Here is a 21415-nt window from a genome sequence, read left to right on the forward strand (position 1 = left end):
ACCACACTATCATATGCATCAACCAAGAATAGTTCCCGCAGTTAGGCAGAGTATGCTCATAGGCATTTCTGAAGGAGATTATTTAGATTATATTTTAAGTACATCATAATACGTATCTTGAAACTTTTGATTTTTTGTTCACAGCTACTTAGAAAAATAGCTCTTCCATTATTATGCCCCCATGTACAAGAGGTTTCAGGTGATGCAAGGCCTTCCACACTTGCACGCCAAGTACAAACCACTAGTACAAACCACTAACCCTCACTGCAGTTTTATTAACACTGAAACACAAAAAATAATGTCTGACTTGCCTGAGCATACACTAACTTATAAACGTTTAATGCTGGAAAAATGTTAAAAGGTTACCCAGCAAGGTTCCAAATTATTTTCTAAATCACTAGTACTTTCAATAAAATTTCTTTTGTTCATTCTTTTACATCAAGTTTCTCCTTTTACCATTTCCTGAACAAAACTTCCCAGTTCACTTTCCAACAAACAAAAGCAACATGAAATTGCCTGTCTATTTCAGAATGAAAAATTGTGGGAGCAATATGACAGCTGTGAGAACACCATTCTTTTAACTAAGGCAGAAATCTTTCGCTCCACTTTGCTTTCAAAGGAGCAATTTCTTTTCTACATGAAATTGAAATTTATTAACAAGTATAAGCCGCAGCCAGGCAGTGGCTGTGCCAGGGCAGGGCAGCTCAGGCTTAGAATAACAGGAACAGAAAGGTAATTCCAGGAGCATCCTCCTCCCTGTTCTCAGACAAGATGGCACTTGTGGCAGCCTCCTCATAGTAGAGGAAAGAGTGCAGACAGTTACTCTTCAACTGCACATCTTCGACAAAGTTGCCTGATAAAGCTAGTTTATATGCTTCACTAAATACTCAAGGAAAGATGCTGCTTATAAATGCAGTTAGTGGGCTGAATAGCCCAAGTTCATGACAAGTGCCCTGTGCTGTTAAATAACAGCACAGAAAAAAAAAGATTTAAAATACCAATTGGAAAAATAAATATTTTGCTTAACAGGAGGCTCCCCTTGCATGCATATAAGATCAGAAAAACATCTTGCTGAACCAGATGGCTATTTCACTTGGATCCCTTTACTACAGAAATACATGATATGTAATGCTAGATAGTAAAGGATACACAAAAAATTCACAATATGCACATTACCAAATCTGTTTTATAGAAATAACGCAAAAAAAAAAAAAAGAAAACAAACCCAAAACCATCCTTACTGTAACACTGTATTTAAAGATTAAATGAAAGCAATATTTCTCAGAACACCAAGGACATAGAAATCTTGAATTATAAAGCTACTCGCCAAGGAAATGAAAGATCTACATAAATACTTTTAATAAGCCTTTAGAACCATGCTTACAAGAAGTGCATGCTGGCTCTCTTTGATACTGGCTCAATTCCTAATAGTAAAGATCCTGTTGACAGTAAAAATCACGGTTTGAAGGTTACATTATTGTAAAGATCATTTAATGATTTGTATCGGGAAGTGGCTCATCATATATTGCAGTTTGGTTCCCATGAACTGTGCTATGAACTGTGGCACAGCATCAAAATTATGACTGAACGTGGCAGCTATTTAAAGAGATACAAGCAAATTAGTAAGTGATAAGAATTAAAACCATCAACATTTCCCAGGTATCCAAATCATGTTATTGAAAAACTAAAGTGACTACAAGGATATTTTTTATGCAAATACAAAATGATAAAAGCCTAAGTCACACCACTTATCTTTTGGGAGCAATTCTGACCTCTGATACATATGGACAACACATCTGACTTCAAGCGAGTATTCTGCTAGGAGCAGAATGTTCTCTTTTCTCCTCCTCCTTACTTGGAGCATGTCCAATACAAAATCATTAAGATTCACAAGCCTTACTGTAAAGTGCACTTACCTGTTCTGGATTATCTTTAGCTTCCACACCAAAAACATTCCGTTGTTTCACTGTCAGCAAATCAATATCTTCAGCGTCATCGTCATCATCTTCAAAGGACTGCACAGAGGCTGGGTTTAGTACCCTACTTGGTACAGGAACTTCTTTTTCTTCCTCCTTAGATACTTCTTTTGATTCATCCTCAGACTCACTCTCTTCAGCACCTTCACTGGCAGCAGAACATTCTTCAGTTTCTTTCCTTCTCTCCTTTTCCTTTGTTCTGTTAACAGACAACCTTCCACTGAAATTAGTTCTGCATTTCTCCACTCCTTCCTCATTTATCGAGAGGGCATTTTTATTTTGCTCTGTCTCCTTCAAGTGATCTGTCCCATCAGCTGCCTCACTTGCACATAGCTGTTTCTGAACTTTTTGAAGAAATCTCACACGAGGTGCCATTGCAAGACCCAGTGATCTAAAGCATGGAATTAAACAAATTAATTAATCTGAAAGGTAGATACACAAAATTTGACTACATTAGAAGCCCTCATTGATGGCTCAAGTGATTCAATTTTAATTATGGTAATTCATATTGATACATTTTGACCAACATATTTACAAAACAGTATTTGGGCTAAAACAGGACAATCTAGCTTGAAAAATACAAGCAAACACTGGGAGAGGAAGGAAGATGAAATAACTGAGAACTCTCAAGAAGAGTTACAAATTCTCCCAGGAAAGAAAGCAAACAAAGAACCTGAAAAAGCTCTCGAGAAGAGCAAATTATCTATGATACACAGTAATATATGGTGGAAGAAACACCAATGTAATTTGGTATTGCAGATACACAGGTGTCATGTCAAGGACCGAGAGAGCACTCATCTCTTTCAGAGAGCCCTTCACTGCTAGAAGTGCACCCAGAACATGACCCTCACCATCTCACAGTGATGGAGTGACTAAATGCAGAAAAAGCTAAGGAAAAGATGTTTCTCCCTTAAAGGAAATCTCACCTGTCTACATCCCTCTACAGCAAGGCTTTACCTTCATGGCAAATGGAACTAGCAGCGCGAACAACACTATTATTTCACCCATTTATTCATGACAATTCAGTTATATTAATACTTTATACATGAAGGGCCAAAAATTAGCCAAAAAGCAAAAATGTATAGCAACAATACTGGATGCAGATACTCTGTCTCCAACAGATCATTTGATTTCAGTAAACGTTGTAATTGCCCACTATTATTACACCTGACCAAATCCAAATTTAAAAAAGCAACACTTAAGTCTCTTTCAGAGTTCATGAGCCTTCTCATTAGGTGAATAAAAAATGTGGGGGGACACAGGTACTGTGCAAGGAACACACAGAGACCACAGCTATATTTAAAAATACACAATACAGAACTGATGGTGTTTGTAATACTCAGAGGCTGTACATATACTTAACAAAGGAGTATTTAACCAACTAAAATGGCTACATATACACACATGCTCACACACGTAGAAAAGACTAGTCTCTTTCGATGCAGATTATGCACAGTTATACACCACCTCTCCTCTCAATGCTGCTCATATAGACAGCATTATGTCTTACCTTTACAACACTGCTCTGAATAAAGAAACGTGAGTTATGTCACAGAGGAAAAATAAAATCTATGCTTCCTGGTGGAAATGTCATTAGAAACAATCCATCAAGCATCCAAACAGTATGGCAGAGCAGCAAAAGTGGACTCTAGGCCCCAGAAAGCCTTGAACTGTTAATGGTAGCCAGTGGAACTGAGCAATCAGCAGGAAAGGCACCCTGCTTAAATAACAAACAAACAAACAACTCAAAGGCAACCACACCTGTGATTAAACAGGGCAGTTTTGGTACTGGCCACAGGTTAAAACACTGAAAAGTGGACATGCACCAAAAAGCAGCCCACACTGTTAGGATGAGGAACAAGTTTTTCAATTACTAAAGTCTTAATTTTAACATAAAGTTAATTTGTTCAAGTATTTCTGACAAGCAATTAACAGCAATAATAAAGCAAATAGATTTTTATATCAAAGGAAGGTTTTATCCAGTGTATTTTGCACAGTTACTGACAGTGCACTATTGAGAGGATAACACAATGCATTTGGGAACTGGAATTAGAGCAACCAGCAATCTTAAACTTGTTTCAGTGTTCAACAACTAACAGTAATTACCTTTGCAATGAAACTAAGCGTTAAAGTTTGGCCTATTGACTAACTGGAACAAAAACAGTCAAACAAAGCAGATGTCATGCTTCACTGCAGCAGCTGGAGGAGATTCAAACCTGGAATTGGGCCTTAGCACCAGACACAGTAAAACACATATAAAGAGATTGCTGTGATGTCAATGAATGTGCAATCTCTTCAGCAAGGCGATCGAAGTAGCAGAAAAAATCCTTTGCAAGAGAAACACTTTATTGCTTTTCGAGATTTCACAACATTATTCTACACGAAGTATTGCTGACAGCTGTTGACAAAGTACTGCAAGCAGCAGTAGTACTGTATGGCAACTACACAATCTGTGCTCACTTCTCTTTCTCATGCAGACAGACACAATGTACACAGGGTTGCAAATACAAAATCCCACCTGCCAGACTGCTGTTCTGCACTGTCATCTTATTTTAATAACAGCGTAAAATTAATTACCATTTAAGTGTTGGCCAATTTTTCTACACTGCTTAGCAAACCTACCAAGACCAGTGCTATCAGAATTCAAATGACATATGAACCAGAAGAATACCACCTGCAGACTTGGGGAGGGAAGATGTTAAGATCAAATTTGCCGAGAAAGTAATAGTAGATAAGCTTAAAGGAAGCTGCGTACAAACCAACCCCAAATACTCTTGATTACCTATCTTCTCAAAGAAATGTCAGCATTCTGCCTCTTTTCCAGAGTATATTCCAACCAGCGAAAAATCTGGGACAAACACATTCCACTACTGCTAAAATTTCTTCATATTGTAAGATTTGACAGTTTCTTTAGAATTCATTTCTTAACCATTTGCCAGATCTAAAGTTCAGTCATACTAAAAAAAAAAACCCACAAAACAAAACAGAATACACGAACCAGCTTTTCTTTCCATCAACTAGAAAGGACAAGACTTGTTTTCATTGATTCCATTAGATGCTACTCAGATCACAATCCTATTCCAACTGAGTTACAGCTATTCTTTGATTTTAGTCCTGGCATTTCATACACTCTTCTGGAATAAAAGTATGCAAGGTTTTCTCATAAAGACAGACAAAAAAAGCAGGTAAGCTATTTAGTGAGATTTCATAAATTCTAAGGCAGAACAGTAAAAACATGCTAACAGCACACTGCAGTCCTCAGCTGACAAACCAAGAAACAATCCTGTTTCATATTTTGGTGTGAAATACAATGATTTCTTGGAAGAAAGCTCTTACAGAAAGACATTTTAAATCAGCTTCTAAAAGCAATACTAAAACCAAAGGATTCTTTTGCTGCTATAAATGGAAGTACAGCCGACTGTTCTATTCATCAACAGAAACTAAGATGGCCATATATCATCATTCCCTAACAACGGTCAGGGAATTCATAGAAGTAACTGAACAAAACCCCTACAATGCTCAGATACCTCCCCTTCAATTCAAAGCAAGTTGACAAAGATTTTCAGGAAATAAGGTAAAAGAGTAAAACTCCAAAGAAAGAACATTGTATGGCTTCAAAAACAATACCACTTTTGTTTGCTATTTAATAAGGAAAATCAAACTTAGCAAATGTTTTTTAAAATTCATTCAAATGAATGGTGTAACAGACTTAAAACACTGCCTTTTCTGAGGTTTGTTAATTATGCTTATACAAACATCTTGAGTATGTTTACATTAATACAGTAACCTCACTATGCCTCTATTTGGTTTGGGTAAAAAGCTGGGCATCTCTCAACTCTTTAAAAAGACAGAATCTTAGACACTCAGTGCAAAATCTGTCCTTGCACAAAACAAGTAACAGAAAATTTAAGACCAGTATAATCTTTTAATTTTTAAGTGTCACAGAAGTTCCTAATATGCACCTACAAGATTTCCAGTCCTTTTTGAAATATAAGCCCATTCTAAAGAATGTGAAGGTCACTTCTGCAGAACTGCTGTACAACAATTTTGTACAAGTTAGTGCTTCACTCTAATACTAAAGCTACTACATTTACTAAATAGATTAGACATATTCCATTAGTGAACTTCTCCAGAATGATTTGAACATATAAAAAGCACAGTGATTTCTTTTACTATAGAACAGGTACAGACAAAGATTTAAAATAGCCTGAAAAAGGTTAAATAATCCCAGAAGCTATATCAAGAGAAGAAATGTGGTATTACTTGCCTTGCAATATATGCTACATCTACATTTAACATTTAAAATGTTTGCAGAAGACAGGATGAGCAACCATTTGAAAACAGCAGAGAGCAAATCAACTGAAGTGACACAAATCTGAATCAACAGGCTTTCCAAATGGTCTGATTAATAACCAAAATGAACAGAGAATTTGCTTTTGCTGTGTTGTTTACTTTACTAGCCAGTTTTATCCCTTCCACGGTAAAGAGCTCAAATGCACGGTACTCTACTAATAATAAGGAGGGACAAGCTAATCAAGGGTTTATGGGTCTAGATCAAAGAGAAGCCCAACAAAGAGAATGTCATGGTTTTGGAATCCAATCACTTAGAAGACCAAGGTGTAGCCACCTTTACAAAAATAACAGAAGCCCCCACGTTGCAGTTACAGACCCTGGTGGTGCTCTTGGTACCTGAGCCACCCCGACACCTGCTCAAAGGGCAACACAGCAGAGCACAAACAACAGAAATTTCCAGAGTGCATTAAAGACCGTTTCTCCAAGTTAGCTGGAACATCAACTCCAAGAGGCACTCTATTGGAACTGCTACTCATGCATATGCAAGTACATTTACTTCTAAGGTGAGTGAAGGTCAATAGCAGGCTTGGCTGCAAAACGAGAAAAGGTAGTTCAAGATCCTAGAAGAAACTAGGATGATGACTAAAAGCATAATGACCCTGGACCTTGAGAGAGGAGACTGCAGCTTATTCAGAGATCTGTATAGCAGGATAAGAAAGCTCAGGAGCTCACAGAAATAGTTACAGAAAACTTGGAAAGGGATGGCTGGATCTCCAAGTGGATGAGAGGGAGTTGCATGAGAAATGCCTGAACCCTACACGTCGCTGGAGGGAATATTGAGGTCTGTGTGAGACTGAGATTAACCAGGTAACAGCATGAGAAATACTTTCTGTTAGAAGACTGGAAACCGTAGAAGAATGAAGCTGGGTTAATTATCATTGATAATATACAGCTGTGGGCTGGCTTCAGGGGCGGCGGGTTGGCTGATGTAGATAAGGTGCAGCTGTGGCTGGTTCTGTTAAGGGGCTGAGAGCCAATGAAGGGAGAGCAGCCCAGGAAGAAGCTGAGAGAGGAGGAGAAGGCAGCAGAGGGACTGGCATGAAGAGTATGCTGGTATGAGATGGTAAAAGACCTTGTTGCAGCTTGATAGTTTGGAGAGTCTGCGACAGGAAACAACTGAGAAAAAGCAACTGGGGCAGGTTTTTTAGTTGGAAGGAAACTAGGGTGTAGAAGTGCAAGGGCAGCAAGAAGGAGAGCCAAGAACTTGCAAATGAATGATGAGATGTGCAAACCCTGTGATGGGCGCTGCCTGGGGGACATGATGGGCAGCCCTGTACTTACTCATGGCAGCAAGAACAAGATAACCTCTGCCCTGACCATGCAGTAAGGGTCACGCCAACAACCATAGCCAGGGGGACCCGGGTGAGTGCATTGAGTGCTTTCTCTGGTCAGTGAGAAGACAGATCAATCATGTATCCTGGTATCGCCCATTTCAGACTGTTGCTTTGTAACACTGATCTGTAAGCCATACTTGCAAAATTAGCTAGATACTATATTGTATCTATCAGGTACTTCTCAGAACTTGGCTTCAGCCTGCTTTATTTATTCTTCTACGTACCAATACATGAATAGACAGAGAAAACTATGCTGCATTCCTCCTGGAAGACATGACAAAATTCACAAAGGAAATTGCCTTCCTTGGCAGTCCCTTCAAGCTGTGACTAACCTGTCCATTCAGCACACTCACCTGTTAGATCTGAAAATATATATATATATATATATATATATATATCAGTCTCCAGGAGCAGATCTTAACAAAATGAAATATCTTACTTCTCAGGCACTTTAAATCCCTGCCTCCTCTTCACCTTGTCTCCTATTCAGAAGGCCAGACTAATTAGTTATTCCTTTCCACCCTGTTGTTTGTTTACATTCTCTTATGCTTTCAAAGCTGTCCTTTGCAATGAAAAGACAAATTTCTCTTTTATGCAAACATCAAGGTTCTCCCTCACCAAACTTAAATGCTGCCTATGTTAACACAAGGCCTGTGCAAGTCCTCCCCCAGCAAATTATTCTCGATAGCAATTTGTAATGACAGGATACTGGAGAGAATAGTAATGTACCATAGCTGAAAGGTGACCAATCTCTAGAATACATGTGTGTATAAACGCACACATACTTTGTTTTATATATAGTTTTCTAGATCTAAGACTTTTATATAATGTAAGAATAATTTTATATAATATAGAAAAATCTGAAAGACTACTGTTTTTCTGCAGACGCAATCAAACAGAGCTTAAGAGAATCTCAGTGCACAGATGTACCAGAAGAGAGAGCAACAGAGAAAGTGGGCAAACAGCCTGACAGACTGAAATGCAAACCTGACAGGGGCATCAAGCAGCCTATTTTCTCTGCAGGATTTTTAGCGGAGTAACATCTATCAAGCTAGCAGTAAATCTCCACAGAAAGGCTGAAATACTTTTCAGAGCATACACGCAGACACTGAAGGGAAGAAAGGATTCTCATTCTAGGTTTTGCTATGAGCTTTGTGCACAGAACCTAAACCAAGGTTGCTTCTGAATGCAGAATTCAAACATAACAGACTCTGAGGTCCTTTCAGATAAATTAAGCTGACTGATCCACTGTATCAGTGGATGTGCACTGAATTGAAAGCCAGAGGACTGTGAGGTGTATTTATGTAGACTATCAGTCTGGAGAGCAGGGAAGAAGAGTGCCAACAAACTGTTCATTTAGAGCAGAATCTCCAAATTACCTCCCAGATTTATTATCTTCTGACTCTTTGATTACGCTTCCATATATTTCAGAGTCTTGACTAAACCCTCCTACTCTCTCCAAACAACTGTCTGGTTTCTTCCATTTTAATACAGCAATGACTTATTGGTAACTTTGCAATGCTGTGATTAGAATTTATTTTGATGAAGGACCAAATCCTGGCACAGAGGCCTGAGAAGAACAGAACTGTAGACTACTCTGTCCACATCAGTATCAGATACTAGATGATACACCATGCTGAAATCCAAAAAGAGGCACTGGGATTCTGAAAATTCAGCATTACCACCATCTTTCAGTTGCTTTCTTAAACACTGGTTACATTTGTGTGGTCATCCCTCTTAGCCCTAATCTTCTGCCACTTAAAATTATCATAGTAAGGCCTATAATAAGGATTTAATGATGTTGACAAATCACACAGGTGAAGGGTCAGGCAATGCATGTAGTGAATTTTTTTCAAGTTTCTGCTAGTTTTCCTTTTTAAAAATTTCTCAGTCCATAAAGTAAGAAGGCATCTTTTATAATAGGCTGATGTACCTTAAAAAACAATTGTGTTAATTGCAGCACAGCACAGGAAGACCAGGTGTTCCACAGTCTAGCAATTTGTCACATTTCAGTTCATTATGCCATGTGCTGACAAGTTTGAAGAATTAAGTATTCTCTGTATGAAATCCCAGAGACATAAAATTAATTTACCATGCACCTCTGAGCACCTTTCTGCTCCCTTCTGACTACCCTATTGTCCCATGAGACTATTTGAAAACTTCACATCTTAAAACAATCTCAGGTGGTTGTCATCTATAAAGTCAACCTGTCAAAATTAATTTCCCTCCCATACAAAATGTGGAATGGTTCACATATGTACAAAAAAGACATAGTAAAATAGATGCTATTCAGTTCAGTGCAGATCTGTACCAACCACACTGAACCTTCTGAAAAGTAATTTACCTCCAAGGAGCAATGTCCCAATCACACTCAAAATGAGACTGCAATATATCATCTTTAGATACCCCAATTTATTTTTAAATATTACAGTTTAAGAGGCTGACATTTAGCTATGAGTCTGAAGGGTGAATCCGGGGGGGGGACACGGAAAGAAACCATACCTATTGTTCTCTATCCTTTTATTTCACAAGTTTTGTCTTCCACTATATATAGCAAATGTACCTTCTGCTGTAAAAGTTATTTCTCTCTGTAGACATGTATTGGTTTTACACTTAAATTCTAGTTAGAAAGTCCTGGAGAGTATGCAAAAAGCACAGCATAAATATGAAAGTCTAAATACATTACAATATAGTCCAATTTTGTGTGTTAACGTCATCAAAATGGCTATTTAAAGCTATCATAATTTTCACTTTCCAAGTTGATCATACTTACAGGGCATATTCTGCTAGAGGCAATTTGAAAACATCAAATACTTCCTTATTCTTCATTAAGTAAACTGAGCGCAAGTAGGATACAAAACACTGAAAGAAAAATAAAAGTGTTTAACTAAAAAAGAAACCATGCAATTACCAACATATGAAACTAACATTATACTTTTGCTCTAAATACAAAACAAAATTTCACTATTAAGTGGTCTAACACCGATTTCAGACTGAAATTCTTTTACACAATACCCACCAGCCAAAATTTACCAGTACTACAGAAGTGATGCCACTTTAAGTATTGAAATATTTCATTAAATGCACATTAATTGGCTGAATTTCTCAACAGTGCCATGTTCAAATTTGTGAGAAGGAAACATCACAGATGTAATGTTTTATTTCTCCCAGCTCTTCTCAGTGTTGTTATGCTATTCTGATACCTGAATCGGGTGGACAGACTGTTGCTATCAGTCTGAGATGTCTTGACTTAACCTTAGCTACTAACAGAAAGTGATTCAACTCAATGTAGTTGCCTTTCACCGTGGCCCAAAATAATTCATATTACCTTGCACCTGCCACCAGCTTATCACGTACACAACTATGAGTCAATGAATGCAACTCAGGTGACCAACATAAATTCACTATACAGCATTTATTAAGACCAGTTCAAGGTTGAAGTTTCAATTAATCCTAGACTTTCATCAAGAAAACTGGAAGCACTGAGTAACAGAATAGCTTTATCTTGTGTTGCATTTTCAATCCATTCTTCCCAAAAGGAAATAGTCTTATTTTCCTCATGTTTCTCTTACATAGTTTACTTTTGCCTATCAGCAGCAGCATAAGTACTGGAATAGTCTAAGTATCAGAAAAGATGCTCGGATTTCTGTTGCTTGTAACCTAATTTCTAACATATGCCAAAACTCCTATCTACAAGGCTTAAATCAGCAAACACAAGAAACAACAGCAAATCAGGCTCACAGGGTTATATTTAAGCATACTATAATCACACCCTTGTTCCGCTATATACAGGCACCTGTCAGAGAAAATTATTAATAATTCATCTGGAATTAAAAAAAATAATAATAAATCTACTTCTTGTTAACCTGAGACAGGGGAGGAAAAGACCCAACAGTTAGAAGCATCAATCTCATGGGGATTCTGTAAATGCTTATAAGAAAAAAAAATTTCCAAAGGTGCTTAATATACTGTCTCATATTTCTTTTCAATGTCATAGTCAGACTTTGCCCCTTGGCAAACTGAAATAAAAACTATTAATTGTAAGATATGTTGAGCTGGGAGTTACATTTCCCAAGCTGCCCAACGCTGCGTTACAGAGGTAAATTTTCACTTCCTCATTTTTCCAAATGTTAAATTTTTCAGTAAAGTTTCCTGTCCAGATTATGTCTTCAATTAATTTCAGCAGGGGAAGGTGCTAGCACAATCTATTCAGCTGCTACAAAGAATGACATGTGGAATAAAACCCTTGCTTGCTCACATTAAATTATTAATACTTTAACGAAGATAACTAGTCCCCTTTAGGAAAAGACTTCAAATTTGACAGATCTCATTAATCTATTGCTGTCTAGCAAGCAGTGATGAAAATAAATAACAGAACCTCTTGTCTGTTGTGACAGATCAAAAAAAGCAAGTTAGCACAAGAAATATCTTTTTTTTTCTGTGAATGAGAGCTGCAGATATGAAGATCTGTATGAGTCACTGCATGCCAACAACCTGCTGGATAATCTACAGTCATCCATTTACTTTACTAGTATATCTTTTGTACATATGGTCTAGAAATTAGTAAGTGATAGATAAGGGGCAGACAGAGCACACCTTTTGCACATGCATCAAGCTCTACAATAACTAAGAATGAACCACCAGACAAATGCCAGATGTTCTAACTCACACCTATCAGCTGTCAACAGGGTTCAGGCCACTGAGACTCAAAAAAAATTTTCAAGTTTGTCATGGACTGTATGCAGAATGGTATTGCTCTGTGTTCAAAGAAATGGACATCTAATTAAGGTAAGAGGCTCCAAAGATCTTTCAATAGTAATATTTTGATGATTAAACTCTTCAGCTGATCTCACTCTCTGTTATTTCAGGCATTGTGAACACTTCCAGCAAAAGATATTCCCTGCTCCAAGAGCTTACACGAGGTAAATTGGCTTACAGCATAGATACTTTACAAGAAGAGAAATGAAGTACAGAAACAGCAAAGTACTACTTTGATTTTGATTTGGTTTCAGTACCTCCACTATAACCTCATGCTAAAATACTGTCATCTCTCTTGGATTTTACTTAATTCTCCTAAGACTTGTTCATTCTGTGCACACACACTGGACAGCTGAGGGAGAGCAAATTCAGTCTGAACTTTTTTCCTACTTTTTTATGAATTGCTGTTGTCTACTGCTACTTTTGCTGGTTTGATATCACTTGCAATGTTGGGGTTTTTTTAATAACTGAACATTACAAAAATACTATATGAATTAACTTATAATGGAAAAATGTTATGGTTGGGCATCAGAAATATATTACAGCTCAATTACAATAGTAACTAAAGGCCCCCAAAACCACCTGAGATTATTGTACAAGTACTAGAAATATGCAAGGCAAGAAGTACTATGCTCTACTAATTTGCTACATTTAAATTTTGATTTACTGATGTATTTCTTGGATAATGGTTTTAAAAGTTAAAACACACCAAATTCAATTTACATGCTGTTTTGACAGAATTCAGAGTAGCAGGGCATGACTAGAATCCCAGGCTGTAACACACTGCACGTCCCTCTGGGTGCAACAAAGAATTTAATGGACAGGCACCACTTCCCAGCACCCCCTACACAGTAACATTCAAATTAGCGAGAAAACCACATTCTTTCTTAAACTGTTTTTCAGAACTGGATGAACACGTATTAAATATTAAAATTACAAGAAATGCCAAAAGGCAGCATCAGTCCCTGAGAAGAACTGCAGAGGTTTCAAAGGAGCCCCAATCTGATTCACCCTCTCTTGCCAAGCAACAGCAGAGGAACCATGTCCTATCAAATGAACCATGGCGTTTCTTGAAGCAATTAATAATCAAGAATTTTCTTTTTGTTAAAAAAAGTAAAAGCATCTTGAAGTAAATCAACAAGCCTAGAGGACACAATCACTTAAACCTTATGCCTTCAACACAGTAAACTGCATCCCAGCTGAACTGTGCATAGCTGTGCTGTTTCACTGCTATCTGAACCATTCAGGTAGGGAATTTATTTCTTACAAATGTCAAGAATTTGGCAGCTCGCAACAGACAGACTAGACAGCACAACACTCATGCCTTTGAGAAACCCAGCATTTCAGATAATATCCAAGGTCAGGATTTCATCTGCATTGCTTTTGTCATTTTATTCACATCGATATGTAAGACTACTGGGGCACATTTGCATAGCATATCTGAACACCCATACTTAAATCTTATTAAGACGGAGAACTTCTATGATAAACCACTTGCCCATACCTCAAGATTTTAAAGCACAACATACATATATATACACACACACACACACACAGACTGTCTGCAAGACAACACTGCACTGCTACCCATAAAGGAAAAATTGCCAAAAAAATGGCCTGTAAGGGTAATTAAATGGCAATTAAATCTTCCAAATTAATTTCATTTTTAATCTGTAACACCGACAGCCAGACTATGTTTGATTTTATTCTTGTGCTATTTTGAAACTTTATCATTATTTTCTTTTGCCCAATTCAGAATGATCTTTCTCTGACTTTTAAGAGATCTTAAAAAAATCAAAGCCAGAAACACAGAGGTTTATTAGTATTTTCATTTTAAGTAAGATGATGCCAGCTTCCTCCTACTCTCATCTTCCCGCAACCAGCTGCTCTGTCACTTCTGGTACAAACTGGTGTAACTGCAACTTCCTGTGGCAGTTGCAGATGATCATGTCACCAGTATGAATATGGCACCAGTACATCTGGCCTGTGCAGTGTCAGGATGAAGCTTACGCTGCCATTCCATGCACTACAAGTAATACTTTGTGCTCTACAAAAACCTGGGATACCTAAACGCAAGGAATAGTTTCAAAAAGTAGTTCCTCGAACATTGCCTTAAGACATTTTATTCACAAAGCTCCCACTGACTTCCTCAGGCACTTTGATTTAAGACTCCCTGTTAGGAAATTAAGAATGACATTCCTCTGATGCAGTAAAGTGTCTCTACTGCAGGTATCCAAGCTAGATCACCTCACAGGCTACCTTTGCAGTGCAAATAAAAACCCTTTGGGATGGATGAACGGCAGTTTAAAGGTGTCTATATCAGGATGCCTCCTACAAGTGCTCGTTCCTCTCTCTCAGCTATAAATAAAAGCTCGGGAAGACTAGTGCACATAGGACATCTGAAGTTAGGTGAGATGAATCTCAAAGAGTTTTAAATATTGCAACTTGCCTCATTTTAGATCCCAGTTCAACAGAAAGGCTACAACTCTTAGTCTCTTTAAGCATTCATGATCTCCTTTTCATTTTAACCTACCATGCAAGTTTACCAGAATATCTCCAGGCACCACCAACCCCCAAAACAGCTCAGACAAATAGAAAGGTATTTACACTAATCCAGAACTTCTGCAATCTTGTATTTCTCAGGCTTTGGTATTTCTGGATTTCTGACTATTTGGCCTTTGGAAGTGCTCTTTAGACCTGACCTATACATATAACAAAAAATAATCTAAACATCTTATTATTCTTCCAATCATCTTGTTTACTTTCATCTCAATTTGAACTCCTGATCTTGCATAGTTTGAAAGACACTTGGTACAACTACAGAATTCACAGGCTCATGATTATTCACACAGTTCAAAAACAAACCAACCAACCAACCTCAGAAAACCAACACATCGCAGCACTTCAATAACACAAATAGTCAGCTCTATCTCAAAGAGTTCATGGCCTAAAAATATTGTAAAACCAGGGAAAGGTCAGAAAACGTATCTAGTGGTGTTAAGAGGCAATGCAATGCCCAGAAATGTTTCACAGACCATCTTGCATACAAACTGTCTTACAACCAGCTCATTCTAGTCCAGGAACCTTCTTAGCTATTTTAAGTTTTCCTACCTTCCCCAAACCTGCTAAAAATCTTGGTGAAATTCACATATAGTTCATGGAGTCTCCCAACACTGATCAGCACAGCAAAGAAATCCCATTCATAGTCCCATACACACATTTCCATCTTACCTGGAAGAGCTATTCTAAGCTATTTTGCCTCTCATTTAAATCCACGTGAAAGTTAAAACACTTTATTCCATGCATTGGATTTTACCACTGAGAAAGTACAAACTGTTGTATATATTCAGGAGATACAACAATAAAAATTGATAAAGAAAGTGGATACGCGAGGCCTTCACGGTTTCCTGTTTTTAACTTCTTAAGCCATGGAATGAGATCTGCTACTTTTCAGTAACTTATTATCATCATTATCATTATTTCAAAATGTTCTGTACCAGCTCCCCAGGAAAAGTCCCCTCAGGAAGAACTACCAACTTACCTATCCCCTCCAGCCAAAAGGGTTACTGAACTGAAAAGGGTACGTAGTCCTATTCTTCATCATGAACCAAGGATACATGACAAAAACAAAGATGTATTTGTACTAATTTAACAGCTTTATGCTTTACAGAATCACAGAATAGTTGAAGTTGAAAGGAACCTCCAGAGATCGTGCAGTCTAAACCCCTGCTCGAAGCAAGGTCAGCTAGAGCATGCTGCTCAGGAACACACCCAGTTTTTAATAACCAACGATGGAGATTGTGCAGCCTGTTCCAGTATTCAACCATGCTCACAATTTATTATTTTTTTCTTGGGTTTAAATGGAGGTTTTTTGTATATAAGTTTTTGCCCATCGCCTCCTCTCCTGTCACAGGGCACCACTCAGAAGACTCTAACTCAGTCTAACACATACTTCTCTCCTAATAGACAAGATATTATAAGTGCTCAATCATCTCTGTGGTTCTTCATTGGTCTTGCCTCCTGTATGTCCATGTCTTTCTTGTACTGGAAGCCCAGAATCAAGCTTTGTGCTCCAGAAGTGTCTCACCAGGGCTGAGCAGAGGGGAAGGGAAGGACCACCTCCCTTGACCTGCCAGCAACACTCTACCTGATGACACTCAGAACACATTGGCCTTCTTTGCTGCAAAGACATGTCATTGGCTCATGTTCAGTCACGTTCACTATGCCAATTGCAGAAAAGGACTTGGGGCAATCAAAGTTGCTTTCCAGCCATTTGATCCCAGCCTGTACTGGTGTATGGAGCTCCTCCTCCCCAGGTTCAGATCTCAAACAGCTGGGAAAGACTCAAACAAAACAGTAAAAACCCTCAAACAGCTGAGAAGCAGTAACTACTAAAGCAAAAATTACTTTCATACCCAAGACTCTGAAGAAAATACACGCTCACCTATGTCTTAACTTTGGCAGCACAGCCACAGCCAGACAGGTGGCTCTTCAGCTACCAGCGTCATGTGCTCATCAGAGCCAGTGCTGAGCCTATATGAACTCACACAGGTTATAACAGGCATACTTACCACCAACTGCTAATACATAACTATTGTTTCTACTGATGCTGTGTTTTAAAGCTTAAAACTCAGAATAATTTAGCAGTTCCAAACACTGCTGCTAGGGCATACACGAGCAGGTCAGTTATTCCAGTAGCAGTTCTATTCAACTAGCATGCCTCAAAGGACTATACTGCAGCAGATGACTTACCCTTTGCGCTTTGTCTTTTAACTCCTGATCTTGAGCTAAGAAAGCTTGCATCCTCTTTTGGATGTCTGTAAGTTTTTCAGGATTAATTCTAATTAAAAAAAAAAAAAAAAGAAGTTAGTTTTAATTATTAGAACATACAAAAATAAGCACCTAAAAAGTTCTCAAGAGTATCTTAATGTCTTTTGCCTTGCTTTAATATGCATAAAGTTATTACCACTGTGAAACAACTTAGAATGGAACCATATTAAGGATGAATTCTACACTCCTCAAACAATACAGAAAAGACAAATGGGAGCTCCGACTTTTTATCTAGAGAAGAGTTTTCAGTGAAGGTGGTGAAACTTCTTCCAAAGAAAAGCCAAAAATTGGCAGTGAAAAACTTCCTGAATTTATAAAAATGCTGAAAAAAAACCCGGAAGCATAATGTATCCTAGTACTCACTGAGATAGCAGTCTTCATAAGGAAATTCTCAGCATTTTTGGAAGTTTAAATAAGATCCATTGCCCTGGGAATACTGATGTTTAAGTACTTCTTTCTTACAGCCAGATGAGCAAAAACACAGGACACTGAGATCAAAAAGATTTAAGAGCTCCTCAAGATATTGATCAGGTGAATAAAGAACCATGACTGTATTAGAGAAAATACCATTAAACCTAGTAAGAATCCTAGTAACTTCTATCCCAGACTCTGGATTTTTACACTTATTCCAGTGAGCCCCATACTATTCCAGGTTTATTTGCCCAGATCTTTTCTTACTTACTTCTGGGTTTGATCTGCTAATACCACTTAAGTGTATCATACAACCTACCAAACATGGTAGGAGGTTACACCACAAGCAGAGGTCAAAAGAGATGCACAACTAGCAGATTTCTTAGTCTGTTTCTTGCTGCTGTGTGCCATGTCATCCCACACTGTACAACAAAACACAGCTTTTGCTAGAGTCAAGAAAAAAAAAAAAAAAAAACGAACCACAGTCATGCTTCTTTAACATTGCAGTAAGTTTGTGTAAAAAACAGCTCTGATTAAAATACTAGGCAAGAAACATTTTACAGTCATTTTTTGTAACATAAGCCATTATGATCTTCTATTATTCTTACTAAATATGAAAGCAGCAATTAAGCAAGGGTTTGGAGAGTATTACCAAAGAATACTTTCATTTACAGACATCAAGCTTTATTCCCTCATCATTTCAATTTCTTATTGCTGTCAGATACAGCCAGTAGAAAACTCCAGTTTGCACACAAGAGCTATTTAGCTACAGTTTTAGTGAAAGATCAAAAAGCTGAGTTCCAGTTTCAAGCCAGCACACAATTTGCTCTGAAAGTGTAAAGACATAAGAAATAAAAGAAGAGGAATGAAAAATTCATGTGGGGGCCAAACTGACCAACAAGTCTTTGAAATGCAATGCAGGATGGAATGCACACAAGACACCAAAGACAGAAAAAGTAAATAAACAGAAGGCTCTTCTAGATTTTATTCTATAAAGCAAGATTGAGAAGGTAATAATAATAATATTTATGATCCTAATAAAGGAAAAATGGTAGAATAGCAAAATAAAAGCAATGGCTAGCTTAATACAAAATTGTAGAAAGTACAAACACAAAGCATGCTACCTCACTACAGAGGAAAGACAGGAGGAAGAGTAAAAAAACTGGATAGATGAAGTCAACATGTTTACAATGACCTGAAAAAGAAAGCTTGAAGTAGAACTGAGGACAAGTATAAAAACAATACAAACACACTGAGATAAAATAAGAATTGCAAGCACACAATGAGATAAAAAGAGTAAAGAAGGGATAGCATGAATAACAAAATAAAAGCAAACAAATAATAAAAAAGCATGAACACCAGTAGTGAGACAGCCCACAGAAGTGTTAGATTGCTGTTAAGTTATGGGAAAGCTACTAAGAGATGACCTCAAGACACTTAAATTAGCCAGTGTCTTTTTCCCCCTTGTCTTCACTCAATGTGGTAGCTGCAATCAAACAGCTAATAGCAGCCACATCACAGTCCAAGCTCACATCAGAATTGCAGGACAACAGGTACCTTGATAAATCAGCTAGGTCAAAAGAAATTTGCTGCATAGCAACTACAGAAAAAGTCAAAGCACAATGAGACATAGTTGTATCTATTCTTGATAACTCATCAGAGAAAGATAAAAATCTATGAGACAGGGCAGGTAAACATAGTGCTCATCTTCAAAAGAGACAAAAAAAGAAGTTAATAATGTAACTTTTTTTCTTGACACCAAAAAACAACTTGTAAGTGTGTAAAGAAAATAAGAAAACACACAATGGCCAACATAGTTTAGTCAGAAGCAAAACATGACTAATCAGCTTGGTTATCCTCCATAGCAGCATAGCAGGCTTTAAGAACAGGAAAGAAATAGCAGGTGTCATATTCGGTGTCAGCAAAGCATCTGGCCATTGCACATTCTCACAGGCTAGGAAAACATGGTCTCCATGAAATCTTTAAATAAAAGCAAAATTGTCCTTGGAGCTGTACTCAAAGGGTAGCTGGGACTGTCAACTACTCACTGTTGTCACTGTCAAACTCAAAATGCATACTGAGTTCCAATTCTCACCTGGGCCCACTCTTAGTCTTTATTTTCTATGACTTGATTATTGTAGGAATAAGATTCATTATTTACAGGAGACAATATGTCATTGGGGCTCCAAGCATAATGGAAAATAATCTTAGACGGTTTTGTTGATTGCACATAAATTTTAGTAATTTAGAAATTTGCAAGAAAAGTGTTTGAAAGACAGAAAATACAAGATACTTTACAGTTAAAAGCATGGCAAGATAATGTGGTACAAATTTAAGCAATGTCAACCAAGAATATGGTGCCCTAAGCATACTTTGAGGTTATGCAATTGTTAACGATTAAGTTTGCAACACTGAATATTAAAGGGAAAAAAAAAAAAAAAAAAAAGGTTCATTATACTGGATTCTCTCCCCTCCAATACTGTACCATGACAGCCACTCACTGGCGAGATGCCGCCTCATGCCGGGATTCCAAAAATAAGAAAGCTGGTTATTGTTAATGAGTTTCCATGTTATTTCCTTCTGAACAAATACATTTTTAATAATAATTATATACACGTGACTATTCGGAGAGACAAACCTAAAATCTAAACACTTAAATGAATTATCATAATTTATAAGTTTGACTAAACAGCTAAGAACCAGTGAGCAAGAACCAACTATGCAAAGACTAGAAGGGGATTTTATGACATTGTCATTTTAACTATGCTGTTTTTCTTTTCTTACTCTGTGGGCACAAGCCTTCCCTTTAAAGAGTAGTATAAACTTTTGGAACTGTTGTTTTGCCTAGCAGTTGCATTAACGGCCACACTTGATTGTGTCATGATGTAAATATGAACTCAGCTTGCTTGGTCTTACGAACCGATCAGACAGCACTCTATCTCCTAGTCAATATGCACTCTTGCTTTCCTCTCACTTCCCCCATTTTTAACACCAGCATACAAGCACTGCTTTAACTAGATACTCTCTCTTCCCCACGCCCTCCAAAGCAAAACTTAAACAAAAAAAGCTCAACAAACACCAAAAAGGCCGTATCGCCATGCTGTACCAAAACAGTTTCCATATTCCACCCAGCAGCAAGCTTTGCTCTGTGCTTTTGGCCTGGAACGTGGCTCCCTATGATGACACTGGGCAACCTGGATCACTGGAGAGAGGACAAAGAGCTGGGATCTGTGGAAGGCTGCTCAGAGTTGCCAGCCTCACACCAGCAGGTCACATACAGGTGCATAATCACACTGGTTAGTGACATCAATGGATTGTCCTACAGTAATCATGGTAACTGGGAGGCAGCAAATTTTTAACAGTCAAACAATTCCTCAATATTACTATTACTGTCATGTGGAATACATATCCAAGTATTCTCCACTGTCAGAAAAAAAGAAGGTGTTTTGTCATTATTGTTGTTTTCTTCAAGAACCACATTTTTGTCATAGTATTACATTATGGGTATCTACATCTTTGCACTTCCTTTGTTAAAAATTTTTAGACACAAAATTTGTTATGATACCCCCTTAGGAAGCAGCTCTTGTCTTGTTACCCAACAAAATTGGATGCGATGAAGTAGTCTCAATGTATTATCAAAAATAATTTCAGTTTATAATGCGCATCTTAAACTTGAAATCATAAACTCCTTATAAATGTGTACATAATACTTAATACTTCAGAATATCTTTTTGCCATATTTGAATGCTCAAA

General features: G+C 37.6%; 1 protein-coding gene across 1 annotated transcript in view; it reads right to left on the bottom strand.

The window, feature by feature from the left end:
* DDX10 (DEAD-box helicase 10) overlaps positions 1 to 21415 on the bottom strand; it is a 192200-nt gene that overhangs the window by 134680 nt on the left and 36105 nt on the right. The window contains exons 11-13 of the mRNA XM_055802318.1: positions 17174 to 17261; positions 10437 to 10525; positions 1917 to 2367 (exon numbers count right to left, since the gene is read on the bottom strand). Of these exons, the coding sequence (XP_055658293.1) occupies positions 1917 to 2367; positions 10437 to 10525; positions 17174 to 17261 (628 nt within the window). The remainder of the gene's footprint in view (positions 1 to 1916; positions 2368 to 10436; positions 10526 to 17173; positions 17262 to 21415) is intronic.

The sequence above is a fragment of the Falco peregrinus genome, chromosome 4 (genome assembly GCF_023634155.1).
Source record: "Falco peregrinus isolate bFalPer1 chromosome 4, bFalPer1.pri, whole genome shotgun sequence".
In the NCBI taxonomy this organism is placed as follows: domain Eukaryota; kingdom Metazoa; phylum Chordata; class Aves; order Falconiformes; family Falconidae; genus Falco; species Falco peregrinus.